The 21,695-nt window shown below is 33.3% G+C and overlaps 1 protein-coding gene across 15 annotated transcripts in view; it reads right to left on the bottom strand.

Annotated features, from left to right (window-relative positions):
- Positions 1-21,695, bottom strand: part of LOC143243354 (uncharacterized) — a 45,031-nt gene that overhangs the window by 2,820 nt on the left and 20,516 nt on the right. For 8 of the 15 annotated variants that reach the window (XM_076487223.1, XM_076487219.1, XM_076487217.1 and 5 more), the window contains one exon: positions 2,302-2,358. In XM_076487223.1, coding sequence (XP_076343338.1) covers positions 2,302-2,358 — 57 coding nt within the window. Of the gene's footprint in view, positions 1-2,301; positions 2,359-3,281; positions 3,590-3,898; positions 4,370-5,521; positions 6,552-6,638; positions 6,792-21,695 lie in introns of those variants that run through there. The other 7 variants (XM_076487227.1, XM_076487226.1, XM_076487228.1 and 4 more) reach the window with 5 other exon arrangements.

Below are 21,695 nucleotides of genomic sequence, written 5' to 3'. Positions count from 1 at the left end.
TGCTCAATAATAACATATAATAAATCAACATTTTTATTATTTATGTCACAATTTTAAAATGTGAATGACAGTGTTATTAATTCTTAATAATTTAGTTTAGAATATCCTGCAAAAAGAACACCTGGTGTCAACATCATTCCTGCTTGTTCTCGCATCACTTCTGAAGTGAATGCTGGTTTTGCCTGCATGTGAATGTTGATTTTGTCTGCATGTGCAGCTTTCGAATGGGAGACAGATGAACACTGAGGCAGACAATATGGTTCACAATATGTTCAAAGTTAATTTTAAACAGTAGCTTTTGTTTAGCTCATTTAACCATTTCTAGACAAAAGCAATGTCACTGATACCTTTGGTTTTTTACTTCTCAAAGTAGAAACTATTTAATCAAAGTGCAAGATATTTAGTACAAACACACTAAATAGTGGTATCTAGTATTGGCTTAAAATTTTCCTATAATTTGATGAGCATATGTATATGTATGAAACACAGACATCACATGAACACTGTTAAAGGCTCAATAAAGATACTTTACTATTGTTTTGATTTTTTGTTTAAAATTAAATTTTACTAATTGAATGATATACTACAGTGTTATTGAGTTGCAATATTTATAAGTCTATCGTTCAGTGTACGATCACGCAGTTAAACATATTCTGACGACTCAGATCTTTACTGGATATTAGTTTCTTGTTAATCCTGTTCAAACAAAATAAATAAATTAACACATTACTGCCTTTATTTGTGATAGAGAAAAATGTTTTCAATTTGCAGAAGACTTAAGATTACTATTTGTTAGGAAAACAAATATAATATCAACCTTGTTGTGGTATTTAGTCAATAATGATAATAAATTTGTTAAGTAGGGGATATCTGTAAAACTTACAACAAATTTCTTTCTAGACGAAAGCACATTTTAAGAATATGCAAACAAGGGTATTTGGAAGAGTTTTATCATACAAAATTAAGGGTAATTCAAAACTGTTTAACAAAATCAAAACAATGTGAATAAAACCAGGAAGTTTCATATTTTTAAAAAAGAGCATTGCTGAAAAATATTATAAAGACAGCACATAGCCAATTTTAATTTTTTTTTAATTTGGTTGCATAGATTGTAGGGAGCATGCACATATTAATTAATCAAACCTAGTTGATTAATGAGCCTATTAACTGATCAATTAGCAAATGCCATTTATCACACAGACTAGTCATGTTATCAGGATTTTAATAGCAAAAGAGGGAAGAATTCTTTAAAAATAAGCATTTGTGAAAATTTTGAACACAAACTGGGTGGCATTCAATTGACTTTTGAAATAATCAAAACAAGTCAAATATATTTACAAAATATTCTTTTCACTATAGGAAATCACAATTTTATTTAAAACTTTAAACTATTTTTTCTTGGATACAACTGTGGCAATCACCAAACAAAGTTAAGTAAAAGAAATATTTTAAAATTGTTAATAATTGATGTCTTAAAAGGAATTTTACAGTTTAACTCAGATAACAAGAAAAATTTGTACTGTTAAGGAGTGTTTATAAAGCCTGATACAACTGTGGTAACCCATAGGGTAATATAAATGAATTATTTGCTGGTACTTTTGTGATAAGAGTAGAGAAAAATAATTTGTCTTATCAACTGCATTCTAAAGTAATTGAATCAGCCTGTGTGGACTTTGATGAAAGGAAACAATTATTTAAAGCTCTGGATACAACTCTGATAACCAACAGTGTAACAAACATTTGTATGTAAAAGTGACTTATTTTAAAATATTTTTAAAAGCAAGTGGATGTGTGCTATTTGTTTACTGTTGAAATTTATTGCCAACAAGTTCCAAACACCTACTGCAAAAAATCCAGTCCATACATACTTAAAACCTGATATATATCTTTTTCATTAAATGAGCAATGAATGGAAGAAAGGTAGCCACAAGTTCATATAAGTGATGTTTGGAAAAATGACTACTCAAATAAAAGAAAATATTACAATGATACTGTTCACTGATTGTTGGAAATTGTGTGCATTATATTGTAAATTCACTAATATATTATTAAGAAAATATTTACAAATTCTGACAAATGTGTGTAAAAAATGATGTTCACCACAGTGATGCCATATGTAAATTTCTCTGTTATTTGTATGAAAACATTTGCAAATTGTGGGATAACCTTGCAAGCTAGTAAACCAAATAACATATTAGCATAAACATATGTACTCTTTGTTTTTTGAGAAATTATTTAAGAACTGAGAGGTGAGTTTACAAATGACAAATGAGTGAGTCAGTTCAACATATATGGACTTACAAAAGATGTAGATGGTCCATGGAGTTGTTCAGCATACTGCCAAGCTGGACTGGAACCCTGTACATACAATTGAACAAAACGGTTCAAGCTTATATAAGTAATAAACAGTGACAATCTATATAAAAAAAAGCAATGAAAAATTACCTTGACTTATAGTTAGCTTTATTACAATAAAAATTCAGTTATACAAATTTAGAAATATGTTTTCTAGTTATAATTTTAATTGAGTTGTTTTGTATTTTGTGATGTCTATAAATGTTCTAAGTGTTTACAGTTGGAGTGATTTACATGCTGCATCTTAAGTTTTGAAGACTTGGAAAAATATATTTTAATATTGAAACATGTATCACATAGTTACTCTGTCACATAATGTGTCAGTTAATTAGTTAGTAAGTCTGTTACCATGTTCTCAATCACTTACTGAATTAGTGGAGGTTAAACAGCCAGATTTGATTTAGTACCACAGATAGGAAAGTTTATTTTATATGTGAGTTAGACCTATCCCTTAGTTATTGTTAGTTCATGAAATTATGTAAGTTGTAGAGATTGCAGCTAAAGAGATAATCACTTTTTTTCCTGTAAGCAGACTGGAATTAGTAATATTTTACTAAGTAATAAAAGAAAACAACACACCAATAGAGACTGTTGCAATATTAGCATAAGGAATAATAATATTTTAGTGTAAATAAAATAGAATCAAGACTTCAAGATGACAGTGTATGTTTGAACCAAGATTAAAAACATGTTGGAAATCACAAAACAGTGGTAATAACGTGAAGAAAACGAGAACAAATAGATGTGAAATAAATTAACAGAAATTAGAATAAAGAGAAGGAAAATTAGAAGATCAAAAACACAAAAGGTAAAAACAAGAGAATTAATAACAAAAATAAATTTCATTAAAGAGAGTATTGGAAATGTGCAGGAGGATAATAAGAACAAGGCTGAAGTCGTAAAATAAAATGAAATAAAACCACTACAATATGAGCTCTTTCATAAGGTGGGCTTTTCTTCTTCAAGGGCAAACTGGTGGTGTAATCAAATGAATGATATTTATATACAGAGAGGGAGTTTAGTGATATTATGAAGGTCATCCAGTTTTTCCAGGAAATGTTTATTTGTCTATAAATTATTGTAAGTGTCTCATTTCTTATACAACATAGCCAATGGCAGTAATGTCTGTGGAAAGGTGTTAGGGATATTTTAATTTGGAAATGGCTAAATATATGTGTATTTAAAACTATGCTTAGGTGTTTAAGTAAAATAAAGGTGACATCTGGAGACTGATTTAAAATATATGTCATACTAATTAATTTATAAAACAGATATGAAAAGTTATCTTAAATGAACAGCAAATTTTAGAAAATTCAGCTTTCATATTTCATAAAAAAAATAAGGAAAGAACAGTTATTTTTATTTTTTTGACAGAGATAAAACCAATGAACAGAGATCACCAATTCCAGGAGCTAGATTAATTCTGAAAGGTTGAACAGTTTAGATTAGCAATCCAATAAGCTTCTTTTATTTCTCTATTTGCTTTAGTTCTGAAAATTCATTATTCACCAGTAAGTTCACAAGTGACCTGTAAAGACCATACCTGAAAACCTGTATGACATGCATGAAGTGACATAAATGATTGGATGTGAAACAGTTTCTTTGCAGGTTTTGTTTCCAGGCTTTAGAGATCCGTACCTGGTTCCAATCCATTCCATACTCTCACTATGGTTCTAAATAATGAATTTAGATGATACAATGTAAATGCAATTCACTTTCAAATGTTAAAACTTTTCTTACCTGAAAAATGTATTTCAGAGATACCTACTTCTCTGCACCACAAAGAGTGAGTGATTTCCTTTACACACATAGTTATATAAGTTCTTGCACATTCTACAAGCCTTTAACAAAGCTCCCATTTCTACACATGCTAAGCGTTCTGTGCTAGTCTATAATATATAAAACTGTATAATAAATTACGCATAGTAGTTATTGAAAGGGAAAAATGAAGTATATTGTAGGTTAAACCACCAACGATAAGATGTTAACTACAGAGAACTATATTTTTAATAATACATACTGATGTGGATAAAACTGTTGGGTAATACTTTCTTCAGGTACCTTTAGCTGAATAGTAAATGGAAAAGTCTTAAATTAAAGATTACACAATAATATAACAGATAAACACTTATAACAATGTTTAAAAATGTTTAAAACAATACAATAAAGAAATTAGACTGTTTTTTACATATAAAACAATATACATGTATATTATAATTTAAAAAAAAAATCCACAACTGAAAATTTTGTAAAAGAAATGAAAAATTAGTTGATGAAAGTTAAAAAAAACATCACTGAAAAAATAATACATGATTAAATAAATGCATAATACTGTATAAAAATGTTTAAAGGAAGTTAAAGCAAAGAACAGAAACTTTAAAAAAAGCTAAAGCTTTCATTTATCCTATCAAGATATCTTTGAACATTTTAAAGTAATTATTTTGCAAACTAGTGTTAAGCCACTGGTTTATCTGTGTTACAGCTTACTGTGACCCCAAAATGTATGAACAATATGTTGGTTTTCCTATTTATAATTTTCTACAACACATGAATATGATGGAATATATGATGCATTTTTATATGTGGTTAAAATGATCCATTTTATTCATAGATTTTTTTTCTTATAACTTGTGTTCACTAATTCTCTATTATACTATTTTAACCATTTGTAATCATTACTGTACACATTTCTTTGTTAAAGTCATATAACCTTTGATGATTTAGAACATTTTCTTTCACAAATTTACTGTTCAACTACAGATAACTGAAGAAGGGCACTGCCCAAAGGGCTGTATCTACAATAGTATATATTAAAAAATAAATATATCTGTAGTAAACGTCATGTTGTCTTTGGTGGTTTAACTGATGACATACTTCTTTTGTTCTTAAAATGTAATAATAACTAACCATACTTTCACCAATAAGAGAGCAATACATCATCCACACTTAGTAATCCATACAAACATCTGCCTCATGAGGCAAACTAAATATACCAAAAGTGAAGGAAGAATGGACATTTCTTCTATTAATAATTCGTTGGTTTAAATTTCTTAGTTTCTTAACGATCGTGTGAGCGTGTACTGTTAATAGTGGTGTACGGTATGCTAGTTCAGACATAATGGTAACATGTAAGTACAAATACACTGAGAAAAACACAAAAACTTACACTTCTCGTACAATCGCCGTGATGAAATAATAATCAGTGACGTCGAGAAACCCACTTGTTGAGAAATTTATATGCAAAAACGGCTCGTTTGGGTTGAGAAAATATTTTACATAGAAGAGCGTTACATATCAACCAACTAAAGTAAATATATCTCACGAATCAAAAAATCACGAAACCATATATTCCCGATACCAGCAGACAAATAACCAACATTTGGCAAAAATTAGTAACAAAATATGACATTCTAGTTAATACCAAATTTATTCAAAAACCAGGCACAAAACAGGTCTATACTATGTAAAAACTACACCGACAAACACCACACCAACATTATTTATAAAATACAATGTGATAACTGCCACGACTTCTATATTGGAGAAACAAGTAGAAAAATGGAAACCAGATTCAAAGAACATAAAAAGTCAGCTTCACACGTTTTCGAACACTGCAAGTCAAATAAACACAACATAACCACAGAAAACACTCAAATACTAAATAAACAATAAAACATAAACAAACGCAAAATTAAAGAAGCCTTACTTATACAACAACTTAAACCCAAAATAAACCAATATAAAGGAACGCCTTTATACCTATATTAATATAATAAAATTATATATTCAAACATCTAATACCGCCCTCTACATTTCGACACACAGTTACACAACCCCTTTCAAACATGTGGTCAGCTTCCGGTCAGTTACCTCTTTCTTTGTGAACCTGACGATGACCGAAGAAGGTCGAAACGTTGTTCGCTCTTCTATGTAAAATATTTTATCAATCCAAACGAGCCGTTTTTGCATATATATTTCTCTACAAGTGGGTTTTCTCGACATCACTAATTAGGGCATTACCAACATTGTACAATGAAACTGAGCTCTAGAAACAGGCCTCGTTGTTTAGACAGTAAACATTCGTGGACAATTCAGAATTAGACAATAGGACAAACGCCAGGTAACCCTATCACCGTAACTTAAGTAACACTACAAACAGCGCTGGAATTACTGTAAAAGAGAAACGCAAATCTTACACTTACCTTTACGAAACGTTAATGACTTAAAATACTATACGTTTAATTCATTTGAAAACTTCAATATTTACTCACGGAAGGAATTACCTTTCAAATATTTTATGTTATGAAACAATACATGTTGAATACTTTAATCTTACAACACCGTAAAATTCGCATTCCACCTTACTCCGACTACAAAATTTACCCGTTTCATGAACATATAAACTGCAAGACAATAAAAGTAAATAAATCCCAACAAGCTTTGCTGCGAATTCAGATGAGGGCGCAAATTTTCCCCACACACAAGAAATTACCTACAGTTTCTCATACAGTCTTATATACATTTGTAGGGAAAATTGCTCCAAGTTGTGGGAATTATTCTTAGATCAGAACAAGAGATATTACGGTAACTTAAATTTTATATTATTACGATAGTTTAGAAGCACAATAATTACATCTTTTTTTAAAGTTATTTAAAGAAACTTATACAGTTAAGTACTTCACAGTTAGAGCATGCGCTCATTAGTTTGCTGTGCTATCTGTTGACTGAGTTAAAACCAAATAAATAAGGAAAACAAAACATTTCAAAACATCCAACGATTGCCGATTTTACCGCTGACTAGTATATTATTTGTATTTCTACTATTTCCTTCATATATGCTCTAAAGTACACATATTTCTGAAACTTAAACAATGATTGAAGATTTATTAACAAGTTTAAATCCTACTTTCTTGTGTCCGCATTTTATTTATTTTTTGATACATACGAATAAAGACTTTTGGATGAAACGTACGTTAATTATATAGATCAAGTTGATTTGGTTTGTTTTGAGTTTCGCGCAAAGCTACACGAGGGCTATCTGCGCTGGTAACATTTAGTAAAATAACAAGTTTATCTAATTGTTACCCATAATAAGTATATGTATCTTACAGAATCTGACATTTTGAGGGCAACTTAGTTGTTTGTTCAATATCATTCTATTATCTAAACTTGAGGCTTTACCGGTATACCTTTACATGGAGTAACATGATACTGATTTCATTCTACAGCTATCTGTGACGATTGAACGGATGTGTCATGTAACATGATACTGGTTTCATTCTACAGCTATCTGTGACGATTGAACGGATGTGTCATGTAACATGATACTGGTTTCATTCTACAGCTATCTGTGACGATTGAACGGATGTGTCATGTAACATGATAATGGTTTCATTCTACAGCTATCTGTGACGATTGAACGGATGTGTCATGTAACATGATACTGGTTTCATTCTACAGCTATCTGTGACGATTGAACGGATGTGTCATGTAACATGATACTGGTTTCATTCTACAGCTATCTGTGACGATTGAACGGATGTGTCATGTAACATGATACTGATTTCATTCTACAGCTATCTGTGACGATTGAACGGATGTGTCATAGAAGTATCTTTTGTTCACACTTATATCGTTTTCCCGGACGGAGATTCATCTTGCGTAGGTTACATACAAGTGAATGGCTTTTGACGCTGACCTTTATGTTCATGGATTTTACCTATTATATGACATCGCACTTTGATTACCATGGTTACAGTACGACTTGTTGCAGGTCTTTTCTGGATAATCCTAAGTTGATCCATATTCCTATTTTCTCTGATGCTATTAAGTAAAGGAGTATCGGAAATTTTAAATCTCTCACGATCTGAAAGCACATTTGTTACCTCAGTGTATTAATACCATAAAGTGTTATAGAGAGTTATTACATATCCTTCTCAAAGTGATCAGTTTTTGTTGGGGTCACACTTCCTATGAAGCACTAAAGAATGTCAAAATGTAGTCCTGATACATTCCGTTCCACAAGGACATTATTTCGGTTGTGGTTGTCATATGACTTGATTTGCATATTCAAAATAGTTGTAATGTAACCTAATCAGCACTATATAACGTGTTTGTACTAAATAATTTATTTGGACTATCATTACGTTTTTTGTTTTAAATTAATCCACAAACTTTCGTCTCTTACCCAAACCTTCTACAGGTGAGACGTTTAATAAACCACAACGAAAAAAAAGAACACACTCCTTAAGTTTCTTTACAAAAGAAGCCCAAAGTCTGATAAGTTAAAATAAAATGATATTATAAGGTCAAGAAACATTGCAATAAATATTATAATTGTTATGCTAAAAGATAAAATAAATTGTAATGATAATAGTAAAAAAATTAATTAAGAACAAAACTACAACAAATATAATAAAAATATGTTATTTTAATAATAGCATTTGAGTCAATACTATTAGAGTCTGGCTGATAAACTCTACTGAATACAACGCTAAAATCAGGGGTTCGATTCCCCTCGGTGGGCTGAGCAGATAGCCTTTGTGGCTTTGCTAATAGAAAACACACACACACTACTGAATACAAAACTACAATACTGAAATAACTTCATCTTGGTAACAATTTACAACACTATTTTAACTGTGTTTAGAAAGATGTATTCAACCCAGAAACTTTTAACACTCGTTATTACCCAATGGAGATATCTCGATCTCTTATGATTATCATCTAATGTTAATTACCAGCTATTATGAAAATAATTGTTTTTGCTGTGATGAAATACATGTTTTGTTTCTTACACAATACAAACTTAAGTCAAGGGTAACTTGAACTACTCTTAATTTCCTACTCGTCCATCTGTAAACTTCAGTTACAAAATTGTGCAGTATTTGTTCACTTCATAATTTTTACACGAAGCTATACAGCTATCTGCGCTTAGACATTTATGGTTTTAACTGATAGACTAGAGAGTTTGCAAAGCACAAAGCTACGTAATGAGCTATCCGTATTTTGCCTATTGCGGGTATCGAAATCCTATGTTAGCGTTGTAAGCTCACTCACTTATCGCTGAGTTACCAGGGTAGACTAGTCAAGAAACAGCTTGTCAGTTATATCATCGCCAACTTTTCGTTTCCGTAGCCGTCTTAATGCCCCCCCCCATTCCTTCACTAGAGTAATAACGTTATAGGATTAGATGTGCGTACTAATCCTAGAAGCCCGGCATGGCTAGGTGAATTAAGGAGTGAAATTCCTCATCTGAGGGTCGCGGGTTCGCGTCCCCGTCGTACCAAACATGCTCGCTTTTTCAGCCGTGGGGCGTTATAATGTGACAGTCAATCCCATGATTCGTTGGTAAAAAAGTAGCCCAAGAGTTGGCGGTGGGCGGTGATGATTAGTTTTCTTCCCTCTAATCTTACACTGCTAAATTAGGGACGGCTAGTGCAAAGAGCCCTCGAGTAGCTTGGCGCGAATTTCAAAACAAACAAACCAATACAAAATACCTGTTTAGATTTATCTTAAATAGATTTAATATCTAAATTAAACTTTAATTCTTGTGTTTTTGTATCAATTTTTTTTTTTTAAATTTGGGAAACTTTCACTCAGTGTCTGGTAATATAGCGGGGGTTCAGTCCATTGATTTTTGTTGTTTGTTATTAAGCACAAAGCCACACAATGAGCTATGGTGTATTTCAACTGGCTGTCACGTTATATCTCCCCCACGATTGAAAACGCGAGCATTTTTGGTGGCGGGATTCGAGCCCGTGACCTGCAAATATCGAGTCAGAAGTCTAATCATAACTCAAGAAAAGAATACATAAAGTTTAAAAACTAATCATACCTTAACTTATCCGATTATTCATGTGTGACACCTTCAGGCACTTTTGTGATGAAACTTCTAAATGTTAATACTTGAGTAATAATATTTATCATGAAAGTTAATTTAATATAATAAAAAAATCAAACACTTTCAGATAAAAATAGCCTATTTTCTTTCCGAATAAATAAAACATCAATAATGATATGCTACCACAAATTCTACATCAATACAGGTCTCAAGTTACCAAAATATTTTCTTAATTTATTTTACAACTTCAAAAAGAAAGGAAAGAGCCAAAATAAAATTTAAAAGGTTTTTTATTGAATGTGATTTTTCTTATAAAATCATACAAAAGACAATAGTTTCTAAGAAAGTTTATAATTTTAAGTTTTTTTTTATAAAATAGACGGACTAATAAATTTGTTTGGTGTCAAGAACAAATCTGTGCAATGGATTATTTCTGCTGTGCCAACCACAGCTATGTATACTTGATTTTAGCATTGTAGGCCTACATGTTTCCCGTTGTACCATTTTATGACAGCTAATAAAAGAAAATATTAACTAAAAAAATAACTAAAAGAAAACATTGGGTGAGAGAGGTTTTGATTGTTTGTTTTGAATTTTACGTAAAGCTGCAAGAGGGCTATCTGCGCTAGCCGTCCATAATTTAGTAGTGTAAGATTAAAGGGAAGGCAGCTAGTCATCACCACCCACCGCCAACTCTTGGGCTACTTTTTTACCAACGAATAGTGGGATTGACCGTAAGTTTATAGCGCCCCATGCTGAAAGGGAGAGCATTACTCGAATTATGAATCGAACGCCTTAATCCACTTGGCCATGCCGGGCCCAGGTGAGAAAGGTGGAATTGTAATAAAGAATATGACATTCCAACTCCTATAATATAAGAACAACGCAGTAAAGCTAGATCGATATATTGTGTTATTAGAATCGTGAAGATCTCATATTATATTAATGGAACTTAAAGGATACAGTAGTTTTCAACATTCTTAGCCAATGTAGAAAATATTTGGTTATTGTAAGGTTTCCCTTCACTGTATCTTCATATGCTTAAACGACATCGAATTGTATGTTTGTTTTGAATTTCACGCAAAGCTACTCGAGGGCTATCTGCGCTAGCCGTCTCCAATTTAGAAGTGTAAGACTAGAGGGAAGGCAGCTAGTCATTACCACCCACCGCCAACTCTTTTACCAGCGAATAGTGGGATTGACCGTCACATTATAATGCGCCCATGGCTGAAAGGGCGAGCATGTTCGGTGCGACCGGGATTCGAACCCGCAACCCTCGGAATACGAGTCAAACGCCTTAACTTACCTGGTCATGCAGGGCCGCTCTGATAAGTAAGTTCTTTTTTAGCAAGAAATCTGCCGTCGGCAATGGATGTGACGGACAACAAATGGTTGAAATGCTATTAAACACTTCATATTATTTGTTAGCTCTAGTGGACTAAATAAAGAATATAGTATTATAAACTACAACAGGCCTAACTAACACTGATGACTAGAGTTTTCCAATCTATGCAGTTTAATTACAAGCGTAGATTATCTAATACACCAGATATAGCGTGCTCGTCAAAATGCTGGATCAGTTTAACAAATTCGATATAAAGAATAACACATTTTGTGTCAGAGAAACTAACAGACGTTTTCCAACAATACTGAAAGAGCATTTCGAAGCTCTTTCTCATAAGTTGAACACATGGTTAAGCATAATCACTTCTTTGATTTTTCAGAGTAGATTGTTTGTTTGTTTGTTTGTTTTTCTTATTTCGCGCAAAGCTATTCGAGGGCTATCTGCACTAGCCGTCCCTAATTTACCAGTGTAATACCAGACGGAAGGCAGCTAGTCATCACCATCCACCGCCAACTCTTGGGCTACTCTTTTGCCAACGAATAGTGGGATTGATCGTAAAATTATAACGCCCCACGCTGAAAGGGCGAGCATGTTTGACGCGACGGGGATGCGAGTTGCACGCCTTAACTCGCTTGGCCATGCCGGACCTTCATAGAGTAGAAATAACTGGCAAAAACAATATAAATCGTATAAAATTGTCTTTATCAGAAAGGCCCGGCAAGGCCAAGCGTGTTAAGGCGTGTGACTCGTAATCTGATGGTCGCGGGTTCGCATCTCCGTCACGCCAAACATGCTCGCTCTTTGAGCCGTGGGGTGTTATAATGGCGGTCAATCCCACTATTCGTTGGTAAAAGAGTTGGCGGTAGGTGGTGATAACTAGCTGCCTTCCCTCTAATCGTACATTACTAAATTAGGAACGACTAGCGCAGATAGTCAGCCCTCGAGTAGCTTTGTGCGAAATTCAAAAAAATAAACAATCTTTATAAAAACAAAACACCTTACATTAACAAATATCCAACTGTGTGTTTGTATTTTTTCTAATTTTTCCTCTTCTCACTTAAATATTGTTGATTTCAGTTACGTCATTAGCACGTGAAAGAAAGTATTGTTTAAAGTTTTAAATATGAACATTCGATTATTCGTTACTAAATAAACAACATTGTTCAGGGTTTGTTTAAACGTCTCTGTAAGATATTGTTGTAATAGTATTACAATTCGGTATTACTGTGACAACAGAACTTTACTTTTATCATTGAAAATAAAATCTTGTGAAAGGCGATTACTTTGAGCAATTTACTATAATTTTATTTAAATATGGGAAAAATAGGGAAATATACGAGGAGAAAGTTACGAAAATTGTTTTTGTGTTTGATTCCATCTTGGTATGTGGTTTTTTTATGTGATCTAAAGTGCGTAGATACTCCCTAAGCCTTCATTTGCGAGATAACCCTATTGCTTAATTATGCCTTTCTTGTTATTATTATACATTAACATTTATTTTCACAATTCAAAGTTTATCGCATAGTTGAATAATTTAATACAAAATATTACTGCAAGAGTAATTAGAAAACATTGGACGATGATAACTATAAAAAAAGATTTTATTATTGTAATTACGTGAAACAGTATTTTGTATTAAATGCAACAGTCATTTCTTGTTACACCTCTGCATATCTTGTCTGATACAAGCTTAAAGGAAACATCAGTAATAGCATTAAGGTATTCTTATTTTCTTTTTCGAATGAAATTACCGTGCTCGGTTTATCTAATTTCTGGGTCTATAAGTTTGCTGTGTTAATGTGGTGGTGGAACTGTACTAACGTTTTTGGAGCAGACCAATACACTTTATAAAATTTTGTTAACATATTAAAGAAAGCAATAATATGAGGAATTAATAGATGACCTGACCAACATCTTTCAATAACACTAATATATTTAAATTTCGTTTTTTTTCATATTTTTATACATTTGTTTTGTTTGTTTGTTTGTTTTAATTTCGCTCAAAGCTACTCATGGGCAATCTGCGCTAGCTGTCTCTCATTTAGCAGTGTAACACTAAAGGGAAGCCAGATAGTCAACAACACCCACCGCCAACTCTTAGGCTACTCTTTTACCTAGTAGGTAAAGAATAGTTGGATTTACCCTTACATAATAACGCCCCTACGGATGAAAGGGCGAGCATGTTTGGTGCAGCCTTCAGGTTACGAGTGGAACGCCTTAACCCACTTGGCCATACCGGGCCATTTATTTACATTATTATATGTTTTTTTTGTATTGTTTTTAATTTCGCGCAAAGCTACTCGAGGGCTATCTGCGCTAGCCGTCCCTAATTTAGCAGTGTAAGACTAGAGGGAAGGCAGCTAGCAATCACCATCCACCGCCACTTTTGGATTACTCTTTTATTAATGAACAGTGGGATTGGCCGTAACATTATAACGCCCTCACGTCTAAAAGGGGCGAGCATGTGTGGTGTGACGGGGATTCAAACCCGCGTCCCTAAGATTATAAGTCGAGTGCCGTAACCACTTGGCCATGCTGGGCCCATGATTATGTGTGCGTGTGTACATGTTTTTCTTATAACAAATCCACATCGGGCTATCTGCTGTATCCACCGAGAGTAATGGAACCCCTGATCTCACCGTTGTGGATCCAAAGACTTACCTCTGTCCCACAGGGGACATATATGATTAAAAGCAGTCACTTCTTTAATTTTCCACATGTTTATATCAAAGGGAAAAAAATAACAATATGCATTATGGACAAAATTAGATTTCCATGTATTAAAAACTTACATTAATAAATGTACATTTACATTTATAGTTATTTCATCTTTTTTGTTTTGTTTAGCTGTTGTTGATTTTTACTAAATTATTTTTTACATACGTAATATTAGTCTCATGCCCCAAGTGACTCAGTAGTACGTCTGAAAGCTCAAAACGCCAAAATACGGGTTACGATATTCGTGATGGGCACAACACAGGTAGCTCATTGTGTAGCTTTGACCTTAATTACAAACAAACAAACAAAATACTTTTACTAATTTATTTTATAGCTGCACTGGAAGATATGAAGAAAATGAAAGCTACGGTACAGAGGTAGAAGAAGGCGAAGAGATAGATGATCTAGTCGAAGAAGCAGAATTTGAAAACTTCAGAGAAATAACCACGGTTAGTCAACCACAGGAAAATGAAAAATATAAGTTGTTCTTTTATGAAGAAAGCTTGTTGCGCAACAGTTTCTGTTCACTTCATGAAGATTCATTTACATTTGGAACAAAAGCTGAAATCCATCAAGCCGAAGAACCGTACGATTGCGAGAGACCAAATACTCACGTTTCAACTTTCTATAAAAGGCAGTTTTTCAGTCCAGTGAAGAATTAGAAAGCAGCTATAGAGAAATAGAAAACATGAAAATATTTTACAATCTGGATATTCAACAACTCAGTCAGCCACTGTTGACTGTGTTCCAATAACAACCATGATAAACAGTCAACTACATGAATATATAGTTACCTTCCTAAAAATAAAAATAAACATATGGTACAACGGTGGGTATTCCCTTGTTCAAACAGCAGAGATACTTATAACGAAACCCGAAATGGAAAGAAGTCTGACACATAAAATCGGTAAGATAATTTTAAATATTCTTATAGTTTATGCAATACATTGTGAGTCGGTCATGGCCAAAACGTTAGTGTGACGAGATGTGAAATCGAAAGATCTAAGTTTGAAAATTCCACTAAACAAGCTCCATACTGTGGGAGAGTGAATACAGTTATTATTTTCAAACACACATACAAAACACTGTAAGTAGCGGGCCCTGCTGACTGGATGGTTGGCTTGTAGTGTCTGTTTTTTTTTTTTTTTTTTTAAGTACGTTCAGGTAATTAATTTCAATAACTTAAAACTCGCAAATGTTATTTTACACGTTACATTGTGGTTAATCAGCAATCCAATTACAACTATTTGGTATAACTGAATTTATTTCAAGAACGGCAATATAATTGTGTAAAGTGAATTAGTATCGGACTGATCTATTATTTGGAGACAAAAAAAGAATCCATGTGATAATGGTTATTAACACCCGGGTGCTTGGTTAGCTTTGATGAAATGGAAATTATTACAGAATATTTTTAATCAAAGATTAGACATCTGTAACATTTTGTTCAAAGATTTCGTTGTTTTGCTGAAACAGTTTCTGTTAATCTAGTTTTGTTTTTGTTTTTTTCAGCATCTACATCATCAGTGCAACCGTACAGTTCTTTCCTTAATGTCAGCAACTTGAGAAATTGTTCTTCATTCACACTCCCAAATGTTAGAAAAATTTTCATTTACAGCAGCATCATTTTCATTCTCTTCTATATTTTGGCTTCTTTCACAAATTATCTCATATCATAAACTTTACAAGACTGAGGATCAGCATGAGAATTTCGCACTGTACTGAATGAAAAGGAATGTGAGGTACTGCATTCAGTAGTAACTTTTATGCTATCCGTGTAATTAAATTAAATATCTTTCCTGTATTACTTTATATGTTTTAGAAATTGTACATATTTGAAAAATAATAAAGATACTTTGTAAAATTAATCTGTACTTTGTATCTCAGAACAGCTGGTATGGGTATTAACACTTTTATTGATAAGGAAAGAACAACGTTTCGACCTTCCTAGATCATCTTCAGTTTAAGAAGGAGAGAGTTTGCAAGTGACCGTTGCTGTAAGCATGCCTCAGGGACAAGAGTATGAACGGGTACAGAACTGTAGGGGCGTTGCAGTTGGATGTTCATTTAATACGACGAATAACTAAAATGTTACTTACATATTTATGTTCGTTTGTGCGAGTTTCTTTCTTTTAGATCATTGAAAACAGAACCTTGAATATTATCCAAAAAATGTTCTTCCAACCCTGGCGTATTGGTGAGCTTGAAGGCTTACAGTGTTAAAACATTGCATTAGATATTTACGGTTGGTGCATCACAGATATCACCCAAAATGTATTTTAACAATGAATAAACTTTACAATAATAGTCATCACCGCCAACTCTGATGCCACTCGTTTACCTACGAATAGTGGAAGTGACCGTTACATATAACGCCCCTACGTCTGAAAGGGCAAATTTGTCCAGTGTGATGGGGTCTCGAACCCGCGACCTTCAGATTACGAGTTAAACGCCCTAACCATTTGGTCATGAACAGTGAAACCTAAACCTCTACCTTTAAGTTAGATAAATGAACACAGGTAAATTACTTTCATGCACATAGTTTTGGCAAAATGGTGCTTCGTTGGTGATGAATATCTTGGAAACGAGTCAGTATTCAAATGAACTTCCGGATCCCCGTCACACCAAACATTTTCGCTCTTTCAGCCGTAGAGGCGTTATAATGTGAGTGTCAATCTCACTGTTTTGTAAAGGAGTAGCCCCAGAGTTGGTGGTGGGTGTGATGACTAGCTACCTTCCCTCTAGTCTTACATTGCTAAATTAGGGTCGGCTTGCGTAGATAACCCTCGTGTAGCTTTCAGCGAAATTCAAAACAAACAAATTAAATGAATTATTTGTACATTTTGCATTTATCCAAAAACGTTTGTGACTCGTGGTTTAAAATGTACATCTTTAATAACCATTAATAAATATTCTCTAAATTGAAAGAAAAATTGATACAATAAGAGCGTATAACAATTACTAATAAAGTAAAATTGAAATATATTCAATGTGTTATTTGTATACTTGCTACATTCTTTATTAACAACTAGGTGGCGTACCTTTGTAGAATGGACGGCAACAGTTGTGGAGAAACGAGTGCAGAGGACAATGTTTCCAAAGCCTTCTGTCTTTCTAAATATCGTCCCCTACACTTATTTCTCTACAACAGGCAGTTGCCGTCCATTCTACAAAGTTTCATCATGAATACTTTGCCTGGCGTACCGTTAAACTGGACGAAAGTTATGCAGATTTGTAATTCATGAAAGGTTATCTTAGGACATGAAAAGATGGTCCCCTTATATGTAATTGTCAAAAAAACAAACAACATGTAAACCGCAAATCTGCAAGTATCTTTGCATGAACACACCAAACCATTATGTCAAATTTGGAGACGATCTATCAACAGAGACAAAGTAATGATATTAAACGTAAAATCACCCATAAAACTGCAAAACCCAAAAATGCGAAACGCAAATTTGCAGGTATATCTGCATGAATCCAACAGAACTCCGAAGTAGTGGTGAAAAAACGAAAAAACAGTAAAACGCAAAATTGAAAGTTTGTTTATACCACAGCAGAGACTCAATAAACGTTCATAATAAATTTGGGGAATATCTATTCACACTGCGAATAGATTAATTAGATATACAACAAATAAGCACTATTACATTTATATAGATTCTTTAAAAATAATGTCACCTGTGTGTGTTTTCTTATAGCAAAGCCACGTTGGGCTATCCGCTGAGCCCACCGAAAGGAATCTAACCCCTAATTTTAATGTTGTAAATCCGTAGACATACCGCTGTACTAGCGGGGTGCTGTCACCCCATTTTCTTAACATAAGTCTCGTAAAGCTTAACAATTAACAGGTAATAGCTGGAGGAATTATAACACAGAAAACTGGAGTTCGATCCTTGCATCGGTCACAGTATAAGGCGCTCGTTGGCCAGTTTTGCACTTTAAAACACAAATGAAATGAAAACTTCATATTCTTAATAATTCCTATTTCTGCTGGTAAAGAAGTGAAGTTAATATTTAACGTTATATGGCAATGTGAATTTAAAACGATACTTTTCACACCTCAGTATGATCACTCATTTAGTTTTAAATTCAAAATAATTAGATTGAACGTGGCCCAATGGTTAGGCTGCCCGACTGCGAATCTGCGAGTTACATTTCTCGTCATTTTTCCGCAAAATATTTAATATAAATTTCACTCCACATTCAATCAAATGAGAGTTGCCCAAGAGTTGCAGTGGATGCTGTCGACTAACTGCTTTTCTTTTATCCCATAATTTCAAAGTTAGGGACAGTAATTCGTTATAACGACAAACCTACTTGAAGTAGAAACATATTCTCAAAACAGCTGGTATGGGTATTAAAACTTTAATTAAAACAAACTACAGGATAAAGTTTCGGTCTTCTTAGATCATCTTCAGGTTATCTTTTACGCCATCTTTTGTTAACCTGAAGATGATCTAAGAAGATCGAAACGTTGTTCTGTATTTTATTTTAATTAAAGTTTTAATATCTATACCAGCCATCTTGAGAATACAAAGTTAGGAACAATTAGTGCAGGCAACCCTTAGTTTTGCGCGAATATTAAAAAACAACCAACATGAAAACAATTTTTTTTTGGTTGTGTACAAATTTGTATAATAGGTTATCTGCACTCTGCCCGCCACGAGAATTGGACCCTTCATTTTCAGTCTTGTAATTCCGTGAAGTTACCTTTACCCCACTGTGGAGCTTAATTACAAATTAAAATATGTAAGCTTACAGGTTTTATTTGTCAATTTTCGCGTAAAACTTCTCGAAGGTGATGTTTAAAATTAAGTACAATGTCTGTGCTCTCTCCACCACGGGTATCGAAACTTGATTTCTGGTTATGTGAGTCCGCACACCCCACTGTGTCACTGGAGGGACATTATTCGACTGCTATAAACGCTAGAAGTTTTAAGTTTGAAGTAATACTCTAGAAAGCTAGTCAACACCATCCAGCATTTACCAACGAATAATTAGATTGCCCGTCACTTATAACGACCTCACAGTTGAAAGAGGGAACATGTTTTGTTACAGTATTCAAACCCGCGACCCAAAGAATTAGTCGAGTGTCCTAGCCACCAGATCGTGGTTCTTACAGAACAAGGCAAAATAAAAAAGACACATCGACAAAGTATAGAAAATACCCAAATAAACACTTAACAACCAAAACTGCTCAACTTAATCAGGTGTTATTCTGAAAAAATGATTCATGAATAAAAAAAGATGACTGGGAAAACCTTACTTCTAACATTTAACAGAGTGAATTTCATTCTTTGTCTTTGGTCCCCTATATCACTTCAAAATGAAATTGTACAAAAATGTGTCGTTTATAAATTATTTCAGTTTCAAAAATACACTAGCATTTCAGACGTGAATCAGAGATGCTAAAATAAGCACCACTTTGATTTTAAAACCTGAAATGCATTTATACTTCTGACTTAGATGTAAAGCGTGTGAAATGAACAGAAAACTGCGCTCGCAAAATACAGCCACGCAGTTATATATATACACGCAGTGTTCCCTAAAGTGTTCTGTTTCAGAAATAAATAAAACCAAAATTAAAATAATAAATATTTTTATTTCTTGCTTTTAAAGTACATATATCATGCTGTGTTGCAGCATGCAGAGTGCATAATTCTTCTTGTGATTCGTGTCATGCGCAAGTTGTACTTCATGACAGCGCAAATTGCAACGTTAAACGTCCCTTACGTGACGTTATTTTAGTGTCTACTGACTGACAGACAGACAACACACTATCTTATTGTTGTGAGAATGGTAAAACAAGTGACTTCTCTTGTCTACCAAGCAAATTGTTTTTCCCATTGATTTAAACATCAGAAAAATTAAAGTGACTGTTTTAATCATCTGTGTCATCTGTTGGGAGAGAGGTAACTCTTCGGATTTACAACCCTAAAATAAGGGGTTGGATTTCCCTCGGTGGACTCAGCAGATAGCCAGATGTAGCTTTGCTATAACAAAACACATATACTAAACAAATATTTGCCTTGCTGTCGATTTAAATATTACTAACTGCTTTTTTTGTTTGACATTGTATAATAATTGTATTGTTATCTGTTTCAACGTAGTTATTTTAAGTGTAAGAAGTCTAAACTATTTACTTTATCTAGAGCAAAACTCCTACTAGCAAGTTAAAGATTTAAATAAAATATTATTTTGTTTGATTTCAACTCTTAACAGTTCTGTTTTTGAACATTATAATATTGTAAATAATGCCAAAACTGAGACATCAAAATAAAAAAAGACAAGTAACAACATTAAAAGAGATAATATGTAATATGTTTAAATGTTTAAATATGCGTGTATAACATATTTTGAAACATTTGATATAGAAATTTTCAGCATTTCTAAACTGAATTGGAATGGATTTTCCATCACTTTTTTTTTTTTAACAATGTCAGCAACAGATTTATTTTTAGGACAACTCAAACAAATTAACGATTCTAAGATTAGAGTACTAATAACGGGGCCTGGCATGGCCTAGCGCGTTAAGGCGTGCGCTTCGTAATCTGAGGGTCGCGGAGTCGCGCCAAACATGCTCGCCCTCCCAGCCGTGGGGGCATTATAATGTGACGGTCAATCCCACTTTTCGTTTGTAAAAAAGTAGCCCAAGAGTTGGCGGTGGGTGATGATGACTAGCTGCCTTCCCTCTAGTCTTACACTGCTAAATTAGGGACGGCTAGCACAGATAGCCCTCGAGTAGCTTTGTGCGAAATTCCAAAACAAACAAAGTACTAATAACGACAGTATATACCGTTAAGCGTTATTTTTAAATAGCAAGTAGATAACACATGGCACATTTTAATATAAAAGGTTACTCCTTAAGAAGAATTGTAGAGCATAAAGGATGGGTCACACAATGCACACTACAATACGAATTAATTTTTTTTTAAATAAAGAAAACTAGTTACCAAACATTCAAATAATTGTATTTTATAAAGTTATAATTTTACTGAATATTCAGAATAAATACTTCGTAATATATCAAGTAAAACTCAATACGCTAGACTTCTGGTCACACAATCTTCACATACTGGTAACAATAGTCGTTATAAATTAACAGTGACTGTAGATTAATCTTCATAGATTGTTCATACGACAGGCAAGTTACTAAACAAAAGTGAATTCCGTAGACAAGTGTAAAAATAACATTTTCTCTATATTATTGTTTCAACTATAGAACGATTATCTTATACAACTATTATAACAATGTAATAATTTACGGGTTCGATTCCCTCGTTGGACTCAGCAAATAGCCCGATGTGGCTTTGCTATAAGAAAAAAAAACAACACACACACTTGTAGAGTGCTACTATATACGCTAACTCCCATGGAATGCTGTTATAATTTTCAACTAAACTCCGTTAAAGTCCTGTTATATTGACAGGT

Source organism: Tachypleus tridentatus, unplaced genomic scaffold, assembly GCF_004210375.1.
Source record: "Tachypleus tridentatus isolate NWPU-2018 unplaced genomic scaffold, ASM421037v1 Hic_cluster_2, whole genome shotgun sequence".
NCBI classification, from domain to species: domain Eukaryota; kingdom Metazoa; phylum Arthropoda; class Merostomata; order Xiphosura; family Limulidae; genus Tachypleus; species Tachypleus tridentatus.
The sequence above is the reverse complement of the archived record's forward strand: the minus strand, read 5'-3'. Positions and strand labels throughout refer to the sequence as shown.